At 41.3% G+C, this 27,172-nt stretch overlaps 1 protein-coding gene across 1 annotated transcript; it reads left to right on the forward strand.

Annotated features, from left to right (window-relative positions):
• The first annotated feature begins 12,604 nt into the window (after positions 1-12,604).
• On the forward strand, positions 12,605-26,072 carry LOC135715312 (histone H1B-like). Its single transcript, XM_065238629.1, has 4 exons — positions 12,605-12,705; positions 13,162-13,841; positions 14,056-14,183; positions 25,677-26,072. The coding sequence occupies exons 1-4, from the start codon at positions 12,675-12,677 to the stop codon at positions 25,936-25,938; spliced, it is 1,101 nt and encodes a 366-aa protein (XP_065094701.1). The 5' UTR covers positions 12,605-12,674; the 3' UTR covers positions 25,939-26,072.
• Positions 26,073-27,172: the final 1,100 nt, after the last annotated feature.

Genomic DNA, 27,172 nt, shown 5'->3' on the forward strand with positions numbered 1-27,172 from the left:
AGTGACGATGTTGGAGGATGTCTAGCTATGTTCGCTGTTCTTCCAGATATATCATAAGGTGGCAAACAGGTTTTTTTTTTTAATTCTTTATTTAAGAGATTTTTAGCCTTAGGCTAGTTCATCTCTAAGGTGGCAAACAGGTTGATACCGTTAAATTCAAATCCATTCAAAATACCATTGCTGACATAGTCCACACCATGGACCCAAAGGTCAGGACCAATAGCGTGGAAGGAATTTATCGAAAAATCATGGTTCTCGGTAATAGAATGGAAGTGCACGCAGTAGTAGCATAGAGGTAACTCTAAGACTAGAAGGTCCCGAAATAACGTGCTCAACTTTTTGGCTCAGCTCTGGTACTCTCTTCGGTCCCAAGCTAATCGATTCACCCCTCGAAACATAGGAAAAACCAATAACCCCTCATTTTACCTGTCAAACTTTCATAGCGAATGAAAACAAACATTGTGTAGTACTAGAATTTCGACTAGAATGGGGCACGTTAATCGTTTGCTTGGGACCAATAGGCTAGTCAAGTAGTGAGCCAATTTAAAATCTTTAGTTTCGTATTGATTGTTGGTAGTAGCATAGAGGTAACTCTAAGACCACTGGGTCCCGAAGAAAATCATTATTATTTTTGGCTCACTCAGTACCAGAACAACGGTCCCAAGCAGTCCCAAGCTATTTCACTCACCTCTGCATGTTCTGCATGAATCCACACACCCCTGATGTTATCTGTCAAACTTTCATAGCGAATCAAAACAAACATAGTGTAGTAATAGGATTTCAACTAGAATAGGGTACGTTAATCGTTTGCTTGGGACCAATAGGCTACTAAAGTGGTGAGCCAATTTAAAATCGTTAGTTTCGTATTGATTGTTGGTAGTAGGTTTTTTAGATTTGTGGGTAGTTATATTTTTGAGTGCATGGGGGAATGCTGTCAACAATGCTGTCGGTTTTTTTACCAACAATAGCTGACGTTTTGTTTTAACCTAACTTTTTCCTAACCTGAACTTCAGAGCTAGGATTAATGTCATTGTTGATGTTGATCAAAATGGAATCAGTTTTGGGGGGTCCAACTAGAAATCATGCAAGTCGGACCCAGCTACGATCCTTGTGTAGCGAGGACCGAATGGCCCAGATCCCGCCAGTCAGATGATTGTCCGCGGGAAGATTGTTCAAAGGAGGATTGTCCGCATGAGGATTGTTTGAAGGAGAATTGTCTGCTACCGACGAGTCAAGGAGTACGTGGAGGAAGGAGATTATCCGGAACTCTGAAGCTCTTTATATGTTCCAGGGGGAACGATACATTCGGATGCATCCTGTATCCCCATCAAATTTATCCATAAAATTCTGCTTATATATCCAGAACATCAGTCAGAACTTTTTTTTCTCCAGACATCCTTATTCGATTTTTTGTCTATTTTTCAGTATATCCTGAATATCCCTGTTGATCCTTCTGTCTATTCCGAAAATTCTTTCAATTCCGCTCGCATGCCGTCACAGTGTTGCCATATCTTTTTTGAAGCAACATGCATTAGGATGAGTGTCGTTCCCCAACGTTTTTCTTGAACGCCATTGATTGTCTCTGAAGATCTTTCCTGGAACTATCTTCCTGCGGACAATCGTCCAGTGGACAATCTTCCTCTGATCAATCTTCCTGTGGACCAGTGTTGGAAAAGTTCGCGATATTTCACGAAGTTCACCAAGGGAAAAGTTTGCGAGTCATAGGGAACTTTGATGAACTTTTCCATCACTGCTGCGGACAATTCTCTTCCTCCAAATAATCTTCGTGCGGACAATCCTCTTTCGAACAATCCTTCTGCGGACAACCCTCTTTCGAACAATCTTCCTGTGGACAATCCTCCTACGGACAATCCTCTTCTGAACTATCTTCCTGCGGACAATCGTCCTGTGGACAATCCTTCCTGCGAACAATCCTCCTGCGGACAATCCTCCTCCAAAAAATCTCCCTGTCGACAATCTTCCTGCGGACAATTCTCCTGCGGACAATTCTCCTGCGGACAATCCTTCTTCGAACAATCCTCTTTCGAACAATCCTCCCACGGACAATCCTCTTCCTCCGGATAATCTTTCTCCTCGACTCGTCGGTAGCGGACAATATTCCTGCGGACAATCCTGCTGATAATCCTCCTTCGAACAATCCTCCTCCGAACAATCTTCCTGCGGACAATTCTCCTTCGTACAATCTTCTCCCGAACAATCTTCTTGCGGACAATCCTCCTCCGAACAATCTTTCGAACAACCTTCTCCCGAGCAAACTTCATGTGGACAATCCTCCTTTGAACAATCTTCCTGCGGACAATCCTTATTCGAACAATCTTCCTGGGTACAATCGTTCTTCGAACAATCCTCCTGGGGACAATCCAAATATATGATGTTCAAGGGCCCTGGAGCTAATGAACTATTAGATTAGATAATTAACTATTTTAACTAGTTCCGCTTTTTTTTTTGTTAGCATCCATGCCTCTAACGCCAAAGTCACGAGTTCAAATCTCAAAATGGCGAAACAAAAAGAAACGTGCTAAGGGATATGACACACCTCAATCTGACTGCCGCGGCAGCGGGTACCGCGCTTTTTTTTTTTGCTGGCGCTTTTGCTGGCAGTTGTGCCATAGAGGTAACTCTAAGACTAGAAGCTCCCAAAATAAAGTGCTCAACTTTTTGGCTCAGCTCTGGTACTCTCTTCGGTCCCAAGCTAATCGATTCACCCCTCGAAACATAGAAAAAACCAATAACCCCTCATTTTATCTGTCAAACTTTCATTGCGAATAAAAACAAACATTGCGTAGTACTAGAATTTCGACTAGTATGGGGTACGTTAATCGTTTGCTTGGGACCAATAGGCTAGTCAAGTAGTGAGCCAATTTTAAATCGTTAGTTTCGTATTGATTGTTGGTTGTGCTGTCTGTGTCACTTTTGACACCTGTTCTGGTACAAATAGCTGTCTTTTTCTCTAGTACCGGGTAGAGTCGGTGTATAATGAGTCACGCCAAGAGAAAAACAGTTGAACTCGCATCACGGTTTCCGAAGGATTCCCTTTCTTTTCACTTGGCAACAGAGGACTTCTACATCAACTTTAAATGACTTCTAGCGAGAACCAAAAATAACGGCTGTAGTGAATCATAATATCAGTGATTTTGTCAAATTATCTTATCAAAAAATAGAAGAAATTCTCATTACTGATCAAAACCAAACGTATCCCATGACCATTTAATGCTCGCTGCGTGTTTATGATGATTTCTTCAATTTTATTTTATATTTCATTGCAATACCTTTCGTGGACCTTTCATAGCATCGTAATGTTTATTTACTTTGCACGATAGGTAGCCGATTTGACAGTTCAATAGGTAGACTTGGCTTCACCAACAATCAATACGAAACTAACGATTTTAAATTGGCTCACTATTTGACTAGCCTATCGGTCCCAAGCAAATCGTCTAACGTACCCCATTCTAGTAGAAATTCCAGTACTACACTATGTTTGTTTTGATTCGCTATGAAAGTTTGACAGATAAAATGAGGGGTTAGTGGATTTTCCTATGTTTCGAGGAGTGCATCGATTAGCTTGGGACCGAAGATAGTACCAGAGCTGAGCCAAAAAAGTTGAGCTCGTTTCTTCGGGACCTTCTGGTCTTAGAGTTACCTCTATGGCTTCACTCTTGGCGTGACTCATTATACACCGACTCTAGTACCGGGTGCACCAGGTACACTAAAAAAAAACAGCTAGGTGAACCAAAAAAAAATCGCGTGAAGGAGGTCCTTACCCTTTTGGTCCATGGTCCACACGATTATGGAGTGGATCATCGAGTTCGGTAGGGAGCGTTCGAACAAAAATGGTCTTGTTGTGCCAGTTCAGAAATCAAGAATTAAAAGCCGATCAAGACTGAAACGGTTCTATCTCCACAGAATGCAATCAGAAAAATAGTTGATTTACGCAAACGCAAGCTTCATCGCTTAAAATTTTCTTTGTTGTTGCAGGATTGTTGCATTATCCCGAGCAACGAGGACAAATTTCCACTTTTTCGGGTTCCGAACTCGCGGAGCAACATATTTCCGCAGTGGAGAAAGGTTGCCTCTGTTTACGGAGCAGGGAAAGAGAGAATATGCTCCCATAATTTTGTTGAAGCAGACTTTGTTGAATATAAGTCCCAAAGTTTGTTGTCGTGGGGTTATTTGAGATTAATGGATCATTGAAGATGCTGAGGTTTTGACAGCACCGTACTGTGGCTACCACAGTATTTTACATTGGTTCGTCCGTATACAGTAGCGCCAAATGAAAACTGTGGTGGGTTCAAAACTCAGCCATCTAAAATGATCCATTAATTAATCATATCATCCGGCAATTTTCCACAGAGATGGCGCTGTTCCGCTGGTACACTGAACCAATATGACATATTCCTGTTATGTGGAAATCTTATAAATTTGCGCTATAAGATAATCCATTGAAAATTATATGATTGAAAATGTGCCAGGTAAATTCTATATGAATATCTCATACATTTACAATGCTGATAATTTGGTAACTTTTATATGATCGTCGTATGATAAATGAAAATCGATCAAATTATAATAATTAACTGAAATGGATTTGAAACCCATAAGCATAAGCTACACTTTTCACCACAATATAATATATGTGTCATAAATCAATCGAAGAGTTTGTGTGAAAATCACATGAAATTTACTTCTTCTTTTGACACATATATTTAATCGATTTCTAAAAATAAATCGAAAAATAAACATCAGGCAGTGGGAGCTTTCACAGTTGTGCCTTTTTTATTGTAGCTGATTTGGGATTCGATCAAGGACTGTGTTGAGGTGTGATGCTTTCGGTTCCTGCGCTCGATTTCACTGGGCCACGGCTGACTTCAAGATTGAGCTCGTTCAAATAGCATGAAGTAAGAACAGCTCTCCCGACATGGAATGCAGTGCAACGTTATGCTCGTTTTGCTAGAGTGAAGACAAATAGCACTGACAAATTTATGTTCCGTTTCGGTGGTGTGGTGTGGTTTGTTCAAATCTTTCTTAATGCACCTGTGTGCAATAAATCAACGACTAAATTATATAAGTCGATGTAACTGGTTCATGAAGTTCGAGTACTAGGGCTGGAATCTGATTTAGCCGTGTAGAAGGCTTACAATTAGAATCATAGCAAAGTAAATATTGCAGTAGAATCATTTTTTTTTTCAATCTCAATACATTCTTTTCCGGAAACAAACAAAGATTATTCAATACAGTATCATTGTTGTTAGTAGTATTTAGTTCAACTAATCATTTTAATGAGTGTACGATAACATCGTTGAAAATTGTTTCAATAATTTATAAAGAACAATCATGTAAGATGTATTTTATTGGGAGCGATATTCAGCCCAGAAAAACATGCAAAAACAAACGTTTGCTGTTGGATTTCTTAAAAGGCATATCTATATGACTATTAAATGATTGGGATGGATCTGTTTACAATCTTTAAACCTCAAAAATCAAAGGAAGCTATTCCAATGAGATAAACATGTTTTCCTATACTGCAAAGTTAAATGACAGTCCAATAGTTTCTTCATGTCTGTTTACACGCGACATATCAACAAACGTCAAAAATCATTAAAAGCAACTCCAATAAAATATACATCATTATCTTATAATATATACATTTTAGTGAGCAATATTCATCATGAAAACAGGTATATTTTACTGGATTTTCTCATAGTGCAAACTTATATGATTTTCCATTAGTTTCTAGATGTCTGTTCCCACCCATGACATATCAACAGTTTTTCACCATGAAATATATCAGACAATATTGATATACTTATTACCTATCGCTAACCACGTTCGAAGCAAAGTATTATCAAGTACTAAGTATGTGAAATTACGATAGAAATCATTCCATATCGCAGTCATAGCTTTTAAGTGATAATCCAATGGAATCTATCAATCATCACATAGAATGAATAAATCTGCTGACATTGCTATGTTATAAGATGGATCCAATAAACGGTACATGTCGATTTGTTTCAGTGTAGGAAGTGATAAAAATCCAAGTAAAAATCCCCATATAGAAATTGAGAGAAGTGGGAATAATTCATTTCCGGTCAGATTTCCGGTGGATATTGAGGTAAAAAAAAAAGTGAACGACAACCTAAAAAAATAAGTCAGAGACTTTGTCGTTCAGTTTTTTGGCCCGGAAATTGTTGTTCAACAAGCTACACTGAAACAAATCGACATGTACCGTTTATTGGATCCATCTTATAACATAGCAATGTCAGCAGATTTATTCATTCTATGTGATGATTGATAGATTCCATTGGATTATCACTTAAAAACTATGACTGCGATATGGAATGATTTCTATCGTAATTTCACATACTTAGTACTTGATAATACTTTGCTTCGAACTTGGTTAGCGATAGGTAATAAGTATATGAATATTGTCTGATATATTTCATGGTGAAAAACTGTTGATATGTCATGGGTGGGAACAGACATCTAAACTGATGGAAAATCATATAAGTTTGCACTATGAGAAAATCCAGTAAAATATACCTGTTTTCATGATGAATATTGCTCACTAAAATGTATATCTTATAAGATAATGATGTATATTTCATTGGAGTTGCTTTTCATGATTTTTGACGTGTGTTGATATGTCGCGTGTAAACAGACATGAAGAAACTATTGGACTGTCATTTAACTTTGCAGTATAGGAAAACATGTATATCTCATTGGAATAGCTTCCTTTGATTTTTGAGGTTTAAAGATTGTAAACAGATCCATCCCAATCATTTAATAGTCATATAGATATGCCTTTTAAGAAATCCAACAGCAAACGTTTGTTTTTGCATGTTTTTCTGGGCTGAATATCGCTCCCAATAAAATACATCTTACATGATTGTTCTTTATAAATTATTGAAACAATTTTCAACGATGTTATCGTACACTCATTAAAATGATTAGTTGAACTAAATACAACAATGATACTGTATTGAATAATCTTTGTTTGTTTCCGGAAAAGAATGTATTGAGATTGAAAAAAAAAATGATTCTACTGCAATATTTACTTTGCTATGATTCTAATTGTAAGCCTTCTACGCGGCTAATTCAGATTCCAGCCCTAGTACTCGAACTTCATGAACCAGTTACATCAACTTATATAATTTAGTCGTTGATTTATTGCACACAGGTGCATTAAGAAAGATTTGAACAAACCACACCACCGAAACGGAACATAAATTTGTCAGTGCTATTTGTCTTCACTCTAGCAAAACGAGCATAACGTTGCACTGCATTCCATGTCGGGAGAGCTGTTCTTACTTCATGCTATTTGAACGAGCTCAATCTTGAAGTCAGTCGTGGCCCAGTGATATCGAGCGCAGACACCGAAAGCATCACACCTCAACAGTCCTTGATCGAATCCCAAATCAGCTACAATAAAAAAGGCACAACTGTGAAAGCTCCCACTGCCTGATGTTTATTTTTCGATTTATTTTTAGAAATCGACTAAATATATGTGTCAAAAGAAGAAGTAAATTTCATGTGATTTTCACACAAACTTTACTTCGATTGATTTATGACACATATATTATATTGTGGTGAAAAGTGTAGCTTATGCTTATGGGTTTCAAATCCATTTCAGTTAATTATTATAATTTGATCGATTTTCATTTATCATACGACGATCATATAAAAGTTACCAAATTATCAGCATTGTAAATGTACCAGATATTCATATAGAATTTACCTGGCACATTTTCAATCATATAATTTTCAATGGATTATCTTATAGCGCAAATTTATAAGATTTCCACATAACAGGAATATGTCATATTGGTTCAGTGTACAATTAAATAAAAATGATTTTTCCCCATACAGTTTTACCAAGTTTTACCCTCGGTTTTACCTGCATTACTACCAGTCAACTTCTCAACATGCCATTTATTTTGATGAGACTCTATTAACTGGCGTGCGCAGGGTGGGGCAAGGTGGGGCAATTGCCCCTCCTTTTATAAACAAGATTGTTATTTCCACATTTACAAAATTATGATATAAAATAATTTGATTTCTTGATAACTTGATTTGAAGTTTCATAAAATAAGAGCACTGAAAACCTTTCATTGCGTCAATTCCTTTGAGATGGTCCCTGAAAATTGCACCACAAAGGTGCATGAAGGGACAAACTTCAAACAGTGATGCATACGTAAAATTTTGGTGTAATTTTTTTTCAAGGTGGTTCATGGAGGGTTTGAAAAAGAGGGTAAATTTAGAGTTGAAAAAATTCACCATCGTGGCGGTAAATCGAAGAAAACGCTTTATATTGAATATTTCTGGTGTAAAAATACCATCAAGGTGGTGCATAGAGGGACTAATCAAAATAAAATTTGGAAAAATTGAATCACGCTAAAAATTTGGAGGTGCACATTTAACTGAAAATGTCTGGTGAAAAGTTCGCTACACTGTGGTGAATGTAAAAGAAAGGTTTATTAATTTTTCTGGTGCATAATTTGCATCGTTCTGATGAATGCAAGCTTCATTAAAAATTTGTAGTGGAAAATTTGCAGCATTCTGGTGCATGAAGAGGCTAAGCCTGAAAATTGCATCACAAAGGTGTATTATGAAACAAACCACTGACAATTTTTGGTGCACCGTTCTGGTGAATGGAGGAGCATGCTTTATTGAAAATTTCTGGTGCAAAATTTGCATAGCTCTGATAAATGAAATGAAAGGAACATTTCTGGTGAAAAATTTGCACTGGTTTGATAAATGAAGGCACAAGCTATATTTAAAATTAAGCTATATTGAAAAATTCTGGTGGAAAATCTGCACCGTTCTGGTAAATGGATGGGCAAGCTTTTTGGAAAAATTTTGGTCTTAAATTTGCATTCTTGTGCTGAATAGAGAAACAAACTTTAATAATAATCACCCATATTCTTGTTTTCGTTCGAACCATATTTTCCATACAAAAAAAAACTTTGTTTTGTATGGAAAATACGGTTCGAACGAAAACAATAATACCATAGAGGTAACTCTAAGACCACTGGGTCCCGAAGAAAATCATTATTATTTTTGGCTCACTCAGTACCAGCATAGAGGTAACTCTAAGACCACTGGGTCCCGAAGAAAATCATTATTATTTTTGGCTCACTCAGTACCAGAACAACGGTCCCAAGCAGTCCCAAGCTATTTCACTCACCCCTGCATGTTCTGCATGAATCCACACACCCCTGATGTTATCTGTCAAACTTTCATAGTGAATCAAAACAAACATAGTGTAGTAATAGAATTTCAACTAGAATAGGGTACGTTAATCGTTTGCTTGGGACCAATAGGCTACTAAAGTGGTGAGCCAATTTAAAATCGTTAGTTTCGTATTGATTGTTGGTACCAGAACAACGGTCCCAAGCAGTCCCAAGCTATTTCACTCACCCCTGCATGTTCTGCATGAATCCACACACCCCTGATGTTATCTGTCAAACTTTCATAGCGAATCAAAACAAACATAATGTAGTAATAGAATTTCAACTAGAATAGGGTACGTTAATCGTTTGCTTGGGACCAATAGGCTACTAAAGTGGTGAGCCAATTTAAACTCGTTAGTTTCGTATTGATTGTTGATAATACGGTGTAAAATTTGCAACATTCTGATCTTTGAAGGGAAGTTGCTTTACTGAAAATTTATGATGAAAAATCTAAAAATAGGGGCAAGCTTTATTTGGTGGAAAACCTGCAACATTCTGATGATAGTAAAAGCAAGTTATATTGAAAATGTCTGGTGGAAAAAATGGAAAAAGGAAATCTGCACCAATCAGAAGATTGGAGAAGCAATTTGTATTGAACATTAACGGTGGTAAATTTGTCTCGTTCTGATCAATTGAAATATTCTGGTGGCAAGTTTGCATTGAAAATTTCTGGTGTAAGATTTCCAACAATCTGCTGCATGGAGAGGTCTGATGTAAAAATTGCACAGTTCTGGTGAATGGAGGGGCAAGCTTTATTGAACATTTATGGTAAAAACTACAACGATTTGGTGAATGGGCGGACAACTTAAACCTCAAGGGTATTGAATTCTGAGGGCAGTTCTATAAGAAAAGATTTCTGTGGATGATTCCATGAAAATTCTGCGAACAATTTCTAGTGAATCCTGCAGATAGTTACAAGATTTTCGAAAAGGATACCGAGAGAATAAAATTTTGAATGAAATTCCAAAGGGATGTTGAGAAAAATTTCAATGGAGTTCCGAGGATAATTCCAAGCTCATTTCTGCATTTCTGGAGAATGCAGAGGAAATTCTTCTGAAACTTTAGGAGAATTTCAGTTCCAAGGTTTTCTGAGAAAAAAAAAGTTCTAAAATATTCCGAGAAGAATCTCAAGGATATTGAATTCTTATGACAGTTCCAAAATATTTCTGGGGAGAGTTCAAAGAAAATTGTGCAGATAATTTTTAGTGCATTTTGCAGATAGTTCCAAGACAATTTCGAAAAGAATACCGAGAAAATCCAATTTTGAGTGTAATTTCTAAGGGATTTTAAGCAAAATTTCAAGCGAATTCCGAGGATAATTTCTAGCTCATTCAATTACAATGTGTTCTGAGAAAAAATCATGAATTTAATTCCAGTGGACTTCTGAGAAGAATTTCAAAAGAGCTCTTAGGTAAATTCTAAAAAAATCCGAGAAGAACCTCAAGGATATTCAATGGATCATTTTAGATGGCTGAGTTTTGAACCCACCACAGCTTTCATTTGGCGCCACTGTATACGGACGAACCAATGTAAAATACTGTGGTAGCCACAGTACGGTGCTGTCAAAACCTTAGCATCTTCAATGATCCATTCTGAGGACTGTTCCAAAGGACTTTTTGGGAGAATTTCAAAAGAGCTCATAGAGTTCTAAAAATTTCGAAAAGAACCTCAAGGAATTCTGAGGATGGACTTTTTCGCAACTGTTCAAAGTTTAAAGACAGCTTTTGGATTCCTTAATTGATCATTTTAGATGGTCAAGTTTTGAACCCACCACAGCATGCTTTTGGCGCTACTGTATATGGACGATCAAATGTAAAATACTGTGGTAGCCACAGCACAGTGCTGTCAAAACCTCTGCTTTTTCATTGATCCATCGAAAACTGGGTATTAGTTTACCTTTGAACCTGGGTCTATTGTTGTCTTACTCGTCTAAGAATCTTCTCTGAATATTTCAATTCATTTGTTACCGTTGTTAAAAAGTTACAGCAGTTTATGTGCGTTGCAATAAATTCGGGTTTGTCTTTTATATCATCTTTAAAACATGTTGAATGTTCGGTATCATTTTTTGTCACCCCGACTGACGGTACTTAGGGACGGTTCATCATCGTCGATGCGATTAAATTGCCGATTTCCGCAGTTTGCATTGAAGAAGATGAACCACCATCGGAGCAAAAAATAAATTAAACAGTAGGAAAAGAGTGGTCGGTGGACAGCATCATTTCCTACGCACTTGGGAGTACTCCCCATCCCCAGATTAAATGCACCATAGAAAAAAATTGCTCCTCCTTAACAAGATTCCTGTGCACGCTAGTGCTCTATTTGTGATTTCCCTCTCACACACTACAAAATAGGGTACCTGCTACAGCAAAACATGTCTGGTACCTCTATATATGCATTTTGATTAACATCCGAAGTCCCTCGTTTTTTACATATTCTGCACAAAAAATACTTTCTGCCCCGCTCCATTCATAGAAATCGGCGGGAAATCCTGTAAGGCGTGAGCTATTTTGTGTGCAGAATGTGTAAAAAAGGAGAGACTTCGGATGTTAATCTAAATGCATTTATAGAGGTACCAGACATGTTTTGCTCTGCACTGTCCTCTGTGAAAAATTATGAATGCAGAACCTTGACAACATGATTAATTTCATGTGGCCGCTCCCCGGGATGGGAAATTTGTAGCACAAACCCATTCTCCTCAATTCTTGCTTTGCTGCTGATCTCTAAATCCGCTATCACGGAGTCCCTAACTAATCCAGTATATCCAGCAAACTGATCGTCGATTTCGGGATGGGAATCTGCAATCATACAAAACATAACCTAAATAATATCAGTGCATCAAAAAACGCATTTTAACTTTCTTTCAATGAATTTGCAAAAAAAAATTAACATACCATTACATTATTCGACATATTTCCTACATGAACCATCCATAATAATGATCGTATCTCACTATTTTGAACTTTGTTTTCAATAATTTATCATTCAAACTTTGGAATTTGAACCGGCTGTCATAAATTTATCACCATCGCCTAGTATTATTTCCCGCCACTAGTGACGCACAAATTTCACTTGGATTCTACTATTTTGATTTGATTTCAATAGCCCAAATTTTCATGACATGAAGAAAAGCTATAAAATGAATGGCGTGTGTGCTATCTGTGTCCCTCGCAGGTGTGGAGTTGCTCCTCTGACAAACTGCCACTTCAAAAACATCACTCCCATCCACAAGCCCCCCCGAACGGATGCTCGCCTGATCACCTTCTGGCACCGTCCGCTTGGCGGCGCTACCTACCATCTGTCAAACTGCGCTTGACGGAACCACCGGTACAGTCGATTTTCTTGCCTCCCTTTCGGCTGTCACCGCGCCGGAAGCAAAAGTAGACAACGAAACTCCTTCCCGCTTGACAGCTCTTTTCCATCACAAGTATGGCTCCGAAGAAACCGTCTGAAAAGTCCGGTAAGAGAAAAATCGTCGATTTTCGGTGTGAAATATGAGTGTAAATTGCTGAACTGGTTGTTAATCGTGAGGAATAAAGTGTCCGTTGTGAGTGCGTGCGGAATTTTCCACGATTTGGTGCGAAAATGGCCAGAAAAACGAGTGTTGATCTTTGGGTTGTGTACGCCACGAGGGTTGAGAGCGACGGATGGACCATTTTAGAAGCATTGGGTTGATGGATGTAAATAACATGAGTGAAAGGAATCGGTGTGCATGGTTTGGAAGGTTAGCCCCGGGGGGAAGTGTCCTCATGATGAATACAATTTCTAGAGGGAATCTCTCTGATCCAATCGTGAAAGAAGCTCTTTAAAACTAGATATCTGAAGGCACTAATGTTCTTGTTGATGTTCGAGGGGGAGGGTGATGCGGTTAGTGGAAGTCAGTTTTACTAATGGTGATTCTTGAATCTTGTTTCAGCGGGCCAACCGGCCGAAAAGAAGGAGAAGAAGCCAGCAGCCGCTGCTTCTGGCTCTGGCGAGAAGAAGGCTGCTCCAGAAAAGAAGCCGGCCGCTGAAAAGAAGCCAGCAGCCGAGAAGAAGCCGGCCGCTGAGAAAAAACCAGCAGCCGAGAAGAAGCCAGCTGCCGAGAAAAAGCCAGCCGCTGAGAAGAAGACAGCGGAGAAGCGTGCTGCCCCAGCTGATTCCAAGGCTCCAGCTCCGGAAAAGAAGAAGGCTACCGCTGCCGATTCCAAGAAGACTCCGGCCGCTGCTCCCAAGCCTGACGCTAAGAAGAAGAAGGATGCCAAGAAACCAGCCGGTGCTACTGCTGCGAAGAAGCCAGCCACTGGTGCGGCCGCCAAGAAGGCCGCCGATGCCGCGGCGAAGGCCAAGAAGACCGCAGCCGGTGACAAGAAGGCTGCCGCCAAGAAGACCCCAGCTAAGAAGGCGGGCTCCAAGAAGGGACCGGCCACAACCAAGAAGGTTGGCACGGTCAAGAAGGGTACCGCCGCTGGTAAGGGAGCTGCTGCTAAGAAGCCAGTCGCTAAGAAACCAGCGGCCGCCAAGGGCGACAAGAAGGCCACCGAGGCCAAACTGCAGAAGGGTGCCGCAAAGGCTCGTGCCGCCGCTCTGCTGAGGGCCAAGAGGACCAAGACCAAGGTGAGTTCTGTCCGGGAGGTGAATCTTGGGCGATTGCTAAATTCGAATGATGAAACTTTTGAAGAGGGAATCTCCTTGAATCCCAGGGAGAAATTTCCTGGGGTGGTGAAATCAACCATTTGCTTCCAACTGACCTTGATTTCTAAAGAATATAAACCTTGGAGGGACAAAGAAAGCAGTGACTAATTAATGCTTTGTTTTTCGTTTGTTGTAGGTCGTCAAGGGTGCGTTTGGAACTGCCCTGCGCAGGATCCGCACCACGGTGAAGTTCCGTCGTCCACGTACCCTGCGTCTGCCGCGTAACCCCAAGTTCCCGAGGAAGTCGGTGCCAACCCGCAGCCGGTGAGTACTATTTTTGTTCGGAAGGATGTTTAGAGTCGAAACTGGTTTCAAATGGAATGATGAGTTCACACACACAGTACTGAGCAAAATAAGGACAAGGGAGATTTTTCCCATTGCGTTTTTTTTTTGCGATTGGGTTTTCTCTTGATTATCTCTGAAAAGTGTTTTGTTCTGGGATACCAGGGAAGAGGGAAGTCGAGATTATTATTTTTTCACCAAAAGTAGAGTTAATTTTCGAGGTCAAGCTTCGGGACAGGAAGATTCATGAAACCCGTAAGTGACCTATTTCTTAAATTTTGTTCGATGGTCCATATCCTTACGACTTCCCGAGAATAGCTTTACGATTTGTCAAGAGCAAAAATCTAGGATATTCCGGCGATAAATTCTAGAGTCTTAAAGGAGCATATTCTAAAATACTCCTATGTTATGTTTTGATGCCTTCTGGTGGGATTATCAGAAGGAAATTTCCATGAAAAAATCCGGTTGCGATTCAAAGTGTTTATCATCAACAGGCTCAGTATAACCCCAATGATTGTTAACTAATTTTAAAATATCATTGGGGCTATACTAACTGAGCACGTCGATCCTGACAAACAAATAAATACTTAGGTATCAAGGTAAATCCTTATCTACTGCTACCAACCAAATCTCCCTCGTGTGACATGTTAAGAGATGAACTAGCCTATGGCTGAAAGCTAACCTCCTGTGTGACCTTTGTAGGGACGCAGAGGTAAATGTGGTCTCCAATTACGTTGTTTGTCTTTTTAATTCTTCTACAATTGTATCACAATATATGATTAAAAAGAAAAACAACGTAATAAGACACACTGGATGGCCAGTGAACCCGGAAAAAACCTGGGAATTTCAATGACAAATGGGAAGTGCTCTCTTCGAAAAAAAATAAGATTTTGGACCATGAAAAAAATTCAAGACCATTGGATTGGACTAGATTTTCAGGATCCACTCATTTCAAAGAATGCAAAGCAATTTTGTGCAGATTTTAGAATGAATCCAAGAGAAAACAGCAAGGTATTTCAAAGAAAATGTTCTAGGGACTTTTGGGACGAGCTCCAAGAGTGTTTTTACTACGTGAAAAATACCAAAGGGAATCGTATTTTAGCTTGGATTGGAAATTTCTTGGATAATTTCAAAGTCATTTCGAAAAGAATATCTGGATAATTCAAGGAAAATTCCAATTGAATATTCTGAAGAATTTAAAGGAGAATTCAAGCGAATTAAGGAAGCGAGGGACCGGACCTCAAGTAACCCTATAAGGACTCTTTTGCAATATTTAATATAAAGGAACTAAGTTTTATATCAGCCGTATATAAGCTTTATATTGCAAAAATGGCCCTTATCGGTTATTCAAGAAGCTTCAATGAATTAGGTATTAGAAAAAAAAAAATTAAATTCCAAGAGAATCTAAGGAAGAATTCCGGAGAACTTGGAGATTAGGGCGTAATTGCTTTTGTAGGTTAGGTTAAATTATCTTTAATAGCCAGACTTTCAGCCAGAGGCTGGTTCATCTCTTGACGAATATTGGGCAATCCAGAATGGGTCCCCTAGTGACAGAGTTTGAAATAGCGGTGGGGAGCCAGAAGGCACCCCCTAGTTATATAGTTAATGAGGTGGGGTATCCAGAAGGGACCCACTAATTAAGAGGAGTGGACAGTCCAGAAGAGGCCTCCCTAGTAACAGAGTATTCGTTTATCAGAGTTGGCAGTCGTAGTTAGTAGATGTTCCTGGTTTGGTGCATTTGGTCGACTAATTGTTATGGTGGTGTATTCAGAGTCCGTTTCGATGCAGTGGGTCGGTTATGGTTGGTTCCTATCAGTGAGTTAGGTCAGATGTTCTTATACATGTTGGCGTCCTTGATGAAACATATAACAGCTGCTTCGGTTGAAGGGTCTTTGGCCAAGGCGTTTCTAATGTTCGTCGGGATCCCAGAAAGATCCCTAATTCCCTGGAAACCTGGGCAATTCACTAAGAGGTGCTCTACCGTCATCGTTGTGTTGCAAATATCACAGTGTTTTCGGAACGAAGTCGCACTTATTGTGCATCGTCCGAGTATGTCTCCTGAGCGAAGACGAGAAAGAATCAGTTGGTCATGACGGTTTGGGGAATCTTGGCACTTGGTGGTTTCCCCTTTGATTTTACGAAGGAACGGTTCCCTTTTGCTGGCCCAAGCATTCCGAAGTTTGAACTTCATCCACGTCTTGATATCAGGTCCTGGAACGGTTTTAGTAGCGAGCCTTCAAGATCGACCCATAACCGCAAGATGGTCTGCTTCACAATTCCCCCGGATGTCGCAATGCCCGGGGATCCATAGGAAGGTAGTGTTCGAGTGATGGATCCAAGGATGTCTGGGATTCCAAAGCTGTTAGAACAGTTACAGAGTCCGAAAGGACACAGAGCGGTTTGCTGTCGTGGAAGATTGCCGCACTTTCCGCAGAGAACACAGAGCACTGGTCCAAGAGTCGGAAGAAAAGACTGGCAGCGGAATCTGCAATTCCAAGGCCGATTCCTCCCAAGGTCTTAGAGCCATCCGTATATCAGTGGTGGTGGTCGGAGTATTCCGTACGAAGCAGTTCAGTCACATATGCGTGCATTTCTCGCGAGTTATTACCAGCCTGGAATCGTCTAGCAACCGAGAGGTCAACGTGAAGGCTTGGTTCTGCCCATCCTCTGGTTCCGGTCCATTTGTAGTCTCGACACTGGGGGGAGCTCCTGATGGGCCAGGTTCCTTAGAGCTCTCTTACCCTCTCTGAGGAGATAGACTTCTTCGTTTCTGGCAGTCTTCTCCAAATAGCTTATTGTCCTGCTTACCAGGGTCTCGGCAAGTTGATACCGGAAAGGCAGGACACCGAATTGGCTTGATTATAAGTGAGACCTAGCCGCGCAATGAAGAGGTCACCAGCCGTACAGAAAATCTCAATTCCGTAGAAGATTTTACTATTGACGATGGTTTTTGCTACCCTAAGCATTATGTTCCTGTTGTTACTACGATGAGGGCTGGAAAGTGTCCGCAACAAGCTAAGTCTTGTGCGGCAGCTGTTCCGTACATTATTAAAATGAGGAGCGAAGCTTAACGTCCGGTCCAAGAGCAAGCACCCCAAGTATTGTGACCGTCTTCCGGAAAAGGTATTGTGGTACCATCACACTTAATGGCTGATTGCTTTTGTAAACAAACATGTCAGTCGCCGATTTCTCGCGAATCAAAGCTCAGTCTAACAAAATATACACAGGAATGATTTCTCATTTGGTATAGTTTGTTCGCGAGATTGAGCTTTTATTCGCGAGAAATCGGCTATTGACGTGTTTGTTTACAAAAGCAATTACGCCCAAATCCTAAGGTTCTCCGGAATTTCATGTTTGTTTTTGAGTGTTCTGCATAGAATGCTTGGAAGAAATTTTTAAGGGACTTCCAGAGAGAATCTCAAATTTGCTTTAGAACATTTCTGAATAGTCCTCTGTGAAGGAAAATGTTTGAGAATAAGCAAATAAAATGAAGTGTTGAGAGAATTTTCAGCTCATGCGCATTCGATTTTATGGTTAATTTAACCTTTGCGTGCCTGACGTATAAATTGCCATAGATTTGAAAATTCAATTAGCTCTAATAGGGGAAATGTTGGCTTCGGCAATACCTTAACCTATTATCGTCCTTGAGAGCTCAATTCTGACATGTGGATACATTGTGTTTCAGAGCATCTATTGGCCAAACTTGAGTGCTCTATATAGGGCTTTGTTTACCCCCTGACGATAATAGGTAAAGGTATTGTCGAAGCCAATTTCGCCTATCATAATTTCTTCAAAAACATTTGCGTTTTCTCGGGAATCTATTCAAGATTTTGAGTTCGTAAGGAAATATTTGGATCAATGCATGGTTCCGGATTTATTCCGGTTTCCGTTGGGGTCACTCTGGGCTTTACTGTTGTGTAATAACTATACACACGGTGAACATAATATTGTCTCCCTCAATTTATGTAATTGATCCATTTACGACTATACTGATGAACCATGATCACATTGGGCATCCTGGAAAAGTTTCGGTGCCCTCAGGGAAGTGGTCAATTCTCAACAAAATGAACCAAAACCCGACGTGTGACATATCAAACTTCATGATTTTACAAAAATTGGCCGGTAATGACCTTATTGACAGTCCACGGTCACACTTTAGAATTGGTCGCTGCCCCAAGGGGGATCGGCGGAGTATGCCCGGAAGGGGCTGTCAATAAGGCCATGACCGCTCGAGTTTTGTAAAATCATGAAGTTTTATACGTCGCACGAAAGGTTTTGGTTCTTGTTGAGAATTGACCACATCCCCGGGGGGCACTAGAAGAAGTTCTAGTGTGACCGTGGACTATCAATAAGGTCATTATCGGCCATGTTTTGTAAAATCATGAAGTTTGATATGTCGCACGGTTGGTTTTGTTTGTTATCGATAATTGGCCACTTCCTCGAAGGCACTGGAACATGTCCGGGAGACTAGTGTGACCGTGGGCTGTCACGACGGGTTTTGATTCAATTTGAAAATTGGCCACATCCCCGGGCTCCGGAATTTTTCCGTAATGCCCAATGTGATCATGGGTCATCGGTATAGCCGTGAATGCTCCAATTACATCATTTGAGTGAGAAAACATAATGTTCGTGTGTATGATTATTACAGAACAGTACAGCCGAATGCCGACCCAGAGTGACCCCAACGGAAACCGGAATAACTTCAGAACCATGTATTGATACATATTTTTCTTCTGACGGTTTCAAAAACTTGAATAGATAGATTTCCGACAAAGTGCCACTTGTTTTGCAGAAAAAGATTGATAAATCAATGCCAACATTTCAAAGGGGCGTAATTGATTTGGTAAACAATGGCTTTAGCCGTCGATTTCTCGCAAATAAAAGTTCACCTCTCCAAATTAACAATGCTAGCTGGTAAAGGTAACATTTCTCTATCTGTTGGTGTCATTAGTCTTCATGATTGAGCTTTTATTCACGAGAAATTGAAGGCTGAAGCCATTGTTTACAAATGCGATTACGCCCCTTTGAAATGTTGACACTGAAATGGTGTTTTTAGAGCTAATTGTAAATTTAGACGTTAGGCACGCAAAGGTTAAATGTACATTGCACAACCGGGAAAATTTCCAAAATTCCGGGACATTGTTAATCGGGATTAGTTGATTTTGATTTTGATTTCTTAATTATAGAGTCTTTCAGCCATTGGCTGGTTTGTCTATGAAAAGATAGTGTGGGGGTTCAGAAGGGACCTCATCTAGTTACAATATTTTTATCATGTTAGGAGGTCTATAATAGGCCTCCTCTAGTTAATTACTGAAGCGCTTTCTTTCTTCGGAGTTTTGATTGTTAAGTTTCTGAGGATCTTGCTTTTGTTTGAGACGTTGGGTGATAAGAGAAAGTCTATTGGTATTGCGGTGGTCGGGATTTTCATATTTGATCGTAGAGACCGACCTCGCGGAGGAAGCCCATTAGCGATTCTGGTTGAGTCGTGCGTCCCTAACGCTGCCCGGTATGTCGTACAGCTCTCGTGAGCCTTCGTATCGAGTACAGTGGCAGATTATGTGTTCCACTGGACAGTTGGGGCGACAGAGCTCGCCAAATTTCCGGAACGGCCCGCCCTCTGAGAAGTTATGCGAGACTCTGGTATGGTCTGTTCTGAGTCTTGCCAGGACAACCTCAGTTCGGTGGTCAGGGTGGTCTTCCTATCTTCGTGTGCCAGTCTTCACCTTTCTAAGGAATATGCTAGTCGATTGGGACCCCCGCTGAGACCTCCTTGGTAGAAAGTTGGGCTTGTCTTCCAGAAGCCGTTAGATGATTGCCACGAATGCCGCAGTGACCCGGAATCCATACACATGTAGTGTTTCTGGGGACAGACCGCTGAATTGCTTGGACAGAACTGGTAAATATCACGGCCGTCATTTGACAATGAGAAAACAGGTCCTCTCACGAGACGAAACTACCTATCATTAGCTTTCTTGTCATTTTCCAATGATCAAGCACTCATGAGAATAATTCTTATGCGGTTTTGACATCTACATTTCTAACTGATATAGATGAAATTAACTACGCAACCGTATGTAATCGGCAAAGTGAATACATCATTAAGATTTCCTCGGTACAAGTAACTTTAATAGCAATAAATGAGCTTATAATTACGATGATCTTAACACTGTCACGATGAGATTTTGAAGAAAATCTCTATCATCGTTTTCTCATCGCGTGAGATCTTTCATTGAAAATGAAATTTGCCAGCCCTGGGCTTGGATCCATGGGTGCTTGATAGAACTACACTTGCGGAGTCCGTAAATACGACAATCGGCTTGTTTGAGGGAGTAGTAGCAGCAACAAGAGCAGCGACCGCTTCTGTACTGGTCTGGAAGTCGATGAAATACGGACATACGGGTCTGTGATGCAGATGCCAACCCCTTCAATGGTAACCGATCCATCGGAGTAACGGAATGTGACAGATCTCATAAGTGCCGTAGAGTTGGATCCTGCCTTGAACTTCTTCTTTATCGCCAAGACTGCTCAAGATTGGCGTTGGGTGAAAGGACCTTTTTAGCCTCGATAAGGAGGAAAACTCCTTCATCTGAGCCAGCTGTCTTCTCCCCGAAGCTTTGTTTTTAACTTTATTTTTGAGATTTTTAGCTGTAGGCTAGTTCATCTCGTCCATGAAAGGTGCGGCCTCAGAAGGAGGACCCCCAACAGAGTAGTTTTTTACAGTATTTACTTCAACCGAAAATTGGTTCCTGGCTCGCGATCGTACATTTTCACAACATTAAAATCTGAATAAGACAGAGCTCCACACCGGGGGAACCGGGAGGGCCCCCACCTGGGAAAAATATTAAAATTTGAAATACAATGCAGCATCCTTTAAAAAGCGCATTACTGCTAGCAGTGTGGAGGGATCATCACCCAGCATGTCGCGTATGCTATTTGGAAGCCCGTGGAATTCCCGCCGGTTCTGATACTGAGGGCATACGCATAGAATGTGGAGTTCTACAACCGACGCCAGTCCTGTAGAACGGCGTTCCACCGAAATTGTGCGAGATCTTGGTGTGACAGGTCCTCAAACGCGACGCTATCTTCTGATCCCGCTGGTTCAGCTGTTCTGTCCATTTCCTCGTCGTTCCTTGCTCACGATCCAGCGCTTGACATCGTATAACGGTACTTCGTTGGTATAGCGAGGAGGCAGTCAGCTTTAGAGTTGCCTGGTATTCCGCAGTGCCCCGGAACCCTGCAGAATACCGTGTTTGGTGGCGCGGACTTCATCGTCGCCTGCACCCAGGGATGAGTCGGGGCTTGTATGACGCTGTGCGAATCCGTGAGGACCAGGATCGGTCGATAATTGCACTCGCCACGTGAAAACGGATGCTGCGGTTGTTCGATCTATTCTGTCGGGAAATGGTCCGGATGAGATTCACTCGGCTGCGGCAATTTTTCTTGACTGCACTGGAATGCTGTTCAAAGTTGAGGAATCGGTGAACGAGAACTCCCAGAACTCGGACGGTCTTCTTCAGCGGTATGGACTGGTCGTCGGTTTTGATCGCTGGTCCGCTAATTCTGTGTCGAGAAGGGCAGACATGGCGGCACCTGATGCTTTTAGAGGCTGTTAATTCAAAGCCTACTGCCGTTTGGGCTCTCATTCTTTTGCGTACTGGCTTGGGTCCGGTGGTGACGATGAGGATGTCGTCGGCGTAGACGAACACATAATATATGTTTTTCGGTAGTTGACGGAAGATTCCGTTCATCGCCACGAGGAACAGGGTAACGGTGAGAACCGATCCTTGTGGGACACCCGTTTCCTCGGGGAAAAGCCGGGATTTGGTGTTGCCGACTGCGACTCGGAATGAGCGGTTGGACAAGAAGTTCTGGATGAAGTGAACGATTAGTTGCTTAAGGACGAGGGGCGTCCACGTTCTGTTGAAAGCCTTCGATATGTCGAGCGATACTATCTCGGTGTTCAGACCACTGTCGTATGCGTTCTTGAGAACTTCCCATAGGGTTGCGAAATAGGTGGACGTACCGAAACCTTGTCGGAAAGCGTGCTGTCGGTGAGCAAGGAAATTTCCAGCTTCGAGGTGTTGCTTCTGTCTTCGATTGACCATACGCTCTAGGACTTTGGCCATACAACAGCTAATCGAACGGTTACAGATGGCCTATGGAGTAACTAGAAGGTTGAATGGTAGTACTTCACTTTCGGCGCAAGCTGCAATTTGCTGGTCACCATGTATACAATTATGGTCTCAACAATTGTAAGGACGTGGTCGGCGCCAATGTTGTCCTTTATCAATATTTAGAGTCGCTGAATCGTGTACACTGATAATGAAATTGAACTCACGATCTCCTGCTCAGGAAGCAAAAACGGTCGCCACTAGGCCATCGAGCTCCGCAAATTTCAGCAAACAACTGCGACCGACGGTGGTTTAAGCCCGGCGACTTGAAACTATTGCAAATGAAGGAAGGAGTAGTCAACTTTGTTCTCGAACCCGGATCGACTTCTTCTTGTTCAACCATGTTTGTGTCTCTTCTAGTTCGGAGAAATTCTAGATCGATAAGTTGGGTAATCGAAACAGATCATTCCAAGGCAATCTACGCAACGCAAAACAAAGAAAGCGACGTTGAACAGATTCAATTCTCTCGGCACCGTTGTTGTAGTTTGGGTTCCAAACCGCGGAACAATACTCAAGCGTCGATCGAACAAGCGAGCAATAGAGAGATTTTAGAAAGTAGATATCGGTGAAGTTTTTAGCTATCCTAAAAAAGTGAACCCTAAAGTTCTTGACGCCTTATCGACAACATATGCAATGTGTTGCTTGAATGAACATCCAAGTCTTTCACCTGATTGACGCGTTCGATTGTCGAGCCAAGCAGGTCATAGCTAAATATTATCGGTTGTTGTTGTTTTCGTGAGAACGTGATAGCGGAGTATTTGACTGGGTTCACTACCATTCTGGTTAACCTGCACCAACTAGCGAATACATTCAGCTGACGTTGAAGAAAGTGACAGTCAGCAATGGAGCGGATTCGTAGGAAGATTTCGAGGTCATCTGCAGGTGACTGGACCAGGTGACTTCCCTGAGGTATACCTGATGTGGCGAAGAAGCTAGCTGATCTGCAATCTCCTATGGCAACCTTTAGTTGAGATATGATCGAAACCAACTCAGAAGATTACCGCATACACCGAGTCTGCCGAGCTTAGCAATCGCAATAGCATGATTCAACTTGTCGAATGCTGCGGATAGGTCTGAATAAATAACGTCCGTTTGAACCCGATCCGACATGCTTTCGGTTATATACGATGTGAGACACAGCAGATTGGTGGTTGTAGAGCGGCCGACCGTAAAGTAAACCCATGTTGATCAGCACTCAAATACTGTTTGCAATGGGACAGCAACGGTTCCATAATCACTAGCTCGAATAGCTTCTAAACGGCACTTAACGATGTAATTCCTCGATAGTTATCCACAGCTCGTTTCATTCCTTTTTGTGGACGGGAAACATGTGCGCAAATTTCTAGCAGGATGGAAATATGCCACTGGAGAGAGACATGTGGAACAGGCGATGAAGCGGAATTAACAAGCTAGCAATATGTCTCTTCAAAAATACAGATGGAACTCGATCAGGTCCAGGATTGAAGGATGACTTCAGCAGAGTCGTGGTAGTTGGATACACTGGCAAACTTGTCCGTTGAATTCCATTGACGATGGGAGGCCGGATTCCCTGCGTTGCTCGCTCACGTAGTTTCAAAAGGATTTCGGGTGTAGCTTACGTTTGCGTTGGATGCCTCGTTGGAAATATGAAAAGCATTCACGACTGACTCGCCTGGTACATGTGATTCAGCTTCACATAAATGTAGTTTCAGAGGAAGCGTGTGATACTTCGTAAATCTTCTCAATGCTGCTCTCTTGATTGACTTCAACCTACGTAGCTCTCTCGTCTGCCAGGGAGGGTGAGACACTTTGTGGTGAGTTCTTTTCGGGGCGTGTCTGTCAATGACATATGCCAAGACATGTGAAAAGCATTGCGCTGCAGCCTCAACGTCATGCATTAGTATAATTGTGTGGCTATATGCAACAGGGAAGTCAAGAAATTTTACAAGCGCGCTTTGTAGAAGTTCAAGAAAAGCACAGACTGATTCTCTTGTTATTCTTCAAAATGCATTTTCGATATCGATTAGTTTCATTGAAAAAAATAAATAAGTCGAGCGTTTACGCGATTTTGGCGTAAATTGTATTACAAATTTCTCGTAACCTGTCCTTACCATTCAACCTGCTTAGGTTCGTGCAGCAGTTGTATTCGCTGGTGCGTGATGTCTTGTTGTGTTATAGTATTGTCCCTTGTTTTTAACCTCTGCATTCTGTACAAAAAATATAAATGATGAGCTTCCATCTCCATGAGGCTCATCGACCGTATCCAGAATGCTAGATCATACTTCTTTCCGTTGCAACTATCGTCTACCACATATCAACTAGACGGTATACTGAAAGTCAGAGACACTACTATTTATACCTAGAACGATGCACCAATACTATAACCCATCAGAAATCATGTAAGAATTACAATTTTAAGTAAATCAGTGCTTCCATCATGGGGCTATAGTCGCTATATTTATAGTCTGGCGGATAGAATCTCGGGAAACAACTGAGCATATCACGACCAACAACAGAAAAGAGCACATCAGCTTTCGCGATCAAAACTTCGGAAAACCTTTTCTCGTGACTCAAGGCTCGCCTACGCACTATCATCGGTGGGGAAAGTTTCCCTATTTGATGCTGATAATTTGCGTTTTGTTGGCGAGGTAAAACACTACCGCCATCTGTTGAGTAAACTGTCATATGCACTAAGCTCAACAGATGGCGGTAGTGTGTAAACGTCAAGCGCAAACATTTAATTGCCGTTAAATGCGTTTTCGATGAAAAACATGCAAGGTTTATGTCTGTTTGTCTGTGATCAAAGTATTATTTTACCTTTTCAATTGTTGGTCTACAATATGTTGAATTGATTCCACTTTTGGGTAGATCGGAATTCTATCCGTCAGACAAATATAGCGACTATACTCTAGCCTAGTCAGTTCAGGCACGGTTTTATCAAGCCGGAGGCGGCGGGTTCGATTCCCGATCCGGTCTAGAAAATGACCGGGTTGTCAGGGGCAGCTGTTACAGCATTGATAACCTAACTGATAACCTTCGAGTGCTCTGTTTTACCCATTATTACTCGCTCGTGAACTCTTAGTCATTCCTATTGAACCATCCGCATTCTGTACCAAATCATAAACGGTGATCTTCCACTCCATGAGGTTCACCGATCGTCGCCAGAATGCCAGATCATACTTCTTTCCGTTGCAACTATCGTCTACCACATATCAACTAGACGGTATACTGAAAGTCAGAGACAGTCGCCATTTAGTCGACATCTTCGTTGAACTGAACAATCAACTAACGACCGTGCTCTTTTTTTTCTGTTCAACCCCCGCAGCATGGATGCGTACAACATCATCAAGTACCCGCTGACGACGGAAGCGGCGATGAAGAAGATCGAGGACAACAACACCCTGGTGTTCCTGATCCATCTGCGCGCCAACAAGAACCACGTCAAGGCCGCCGTCAAGAAGCTGTACGACATCAAGGTCTCCAAGATCAACACCCTGGTGCGACCGGACGGCAAGAAGAAGGCGTACGTGCGGCTAGCCCGCGATTACGATGCGTTGGACATCGCCAACAAGATCGGTATCATCTAAGCCTCCAAACGCCGTGTTCTGTGCGTATTCCCTTATTCTTTTATGCTTGAATTGTATTGTTCTCTTAGCTTCTAATTACGAACGGTAGGAATTTCTGGGAAAGATGAATATATATGAATCCAACTTTCATAAAAGAAGAAGCGACATCGCTGCGCTGTGTTTTTCAATTCCTCCCAAATTAAGTGGAAAAAAAAAGAAGGCGCAACACTGTTGTGTGATAGAAGAGTGTGCGAGCGCGTAACCGAGAAATCGCGTTTGATGCAAAAGAAAGATCTACAAAACAAAAACCAAAAGTTAGCTTGGCATCTCTTGAAGGATATATCCGAAATGTTCCCTCTAATCTGACTTGGATAACGTGTACACGGCGAATAAGAACGAACCAACTTTGAGTTCAGTTTAGTCATAATCGCCAGAAGTACCTCAAAAATCTGCCGGAAAATGAGAAAAATTGACGAAAATTTTACCCCGCCTAGAAGTAGTACCAAATATATTGAGTGAATCCAATCTTTACTTTTCTCATATTCGGGAAGTTTTTCCTGGACACCTGGAAAAACATAAGGCAAATTTAAACGCTGGCCAAACTGAGCAGTTATAACCCTGGGGGGAGATGTGCTGTCAAAATCAGCCTACTGATCATCTTGTATGAAACTGGTTCCAAACGTAAACAAACGCTGTAGGTTTCTTATGACTTGTTTACGTTTGGAACCAGTTATGCGAGGTAGGCGACGATTGTTCGTATTTGACAGCCATCTCCCCCCCTTGGCTATAACATGTTCAGGGCTGTTACAACAGGCGCGAATTTCGCGGATTTGAACTTTCAGTCGCGAAAATCGCGGAAACATTAAATGATGTTGCGAAAATCGCGAGGGACTGATGTGCTGTCACAAAAAATGTGGAATTCATTGTAACCTTTCCGTCCCGGATTACTCTGCTGTCATTTGTGTTTATTCCACTTCTCGCGCGAATCGAGATGACCATTCTCGTTTCCTTCTCGCGTGACAATTCTCACTCTATTCCGACTGTCGACTCGCACGACGCGAGATGTTCATTTTGCATCGAGAGGAAGGATGAATCGCACGCGAAGTGCTGTTCATTTCAAGAAACGTCAAACTGAAAGAGTTCATCGCGGAAGCTATTATAAGGACGTATGCAGTATTTTCTGATAAAACAGTAATTTGATTTTGGTATAAATATTAGTTTTTTCAATAAATAAAATCATAGATATGGATAAAAA

Source organism: Ochlerotatus camptorhynchus, unplaced genomic scaffold (genome assembly GCF_037179485.1).
Source record: "Ochlerotatus camptorhynchus isolate MF236.1 unplaced genomic scaffold, CSIRO-AGI_Acam_v1.1 ptg000849l, whole genome shotgun sequence".
In the NCBI taxonomy this organism is placed as follows: Eukaryota; Metazoa; Arthropoda; class Insecta; order Diptera; family Culicidae; genus Ochlerotatus; species Ochlerotatus camptorhynchus.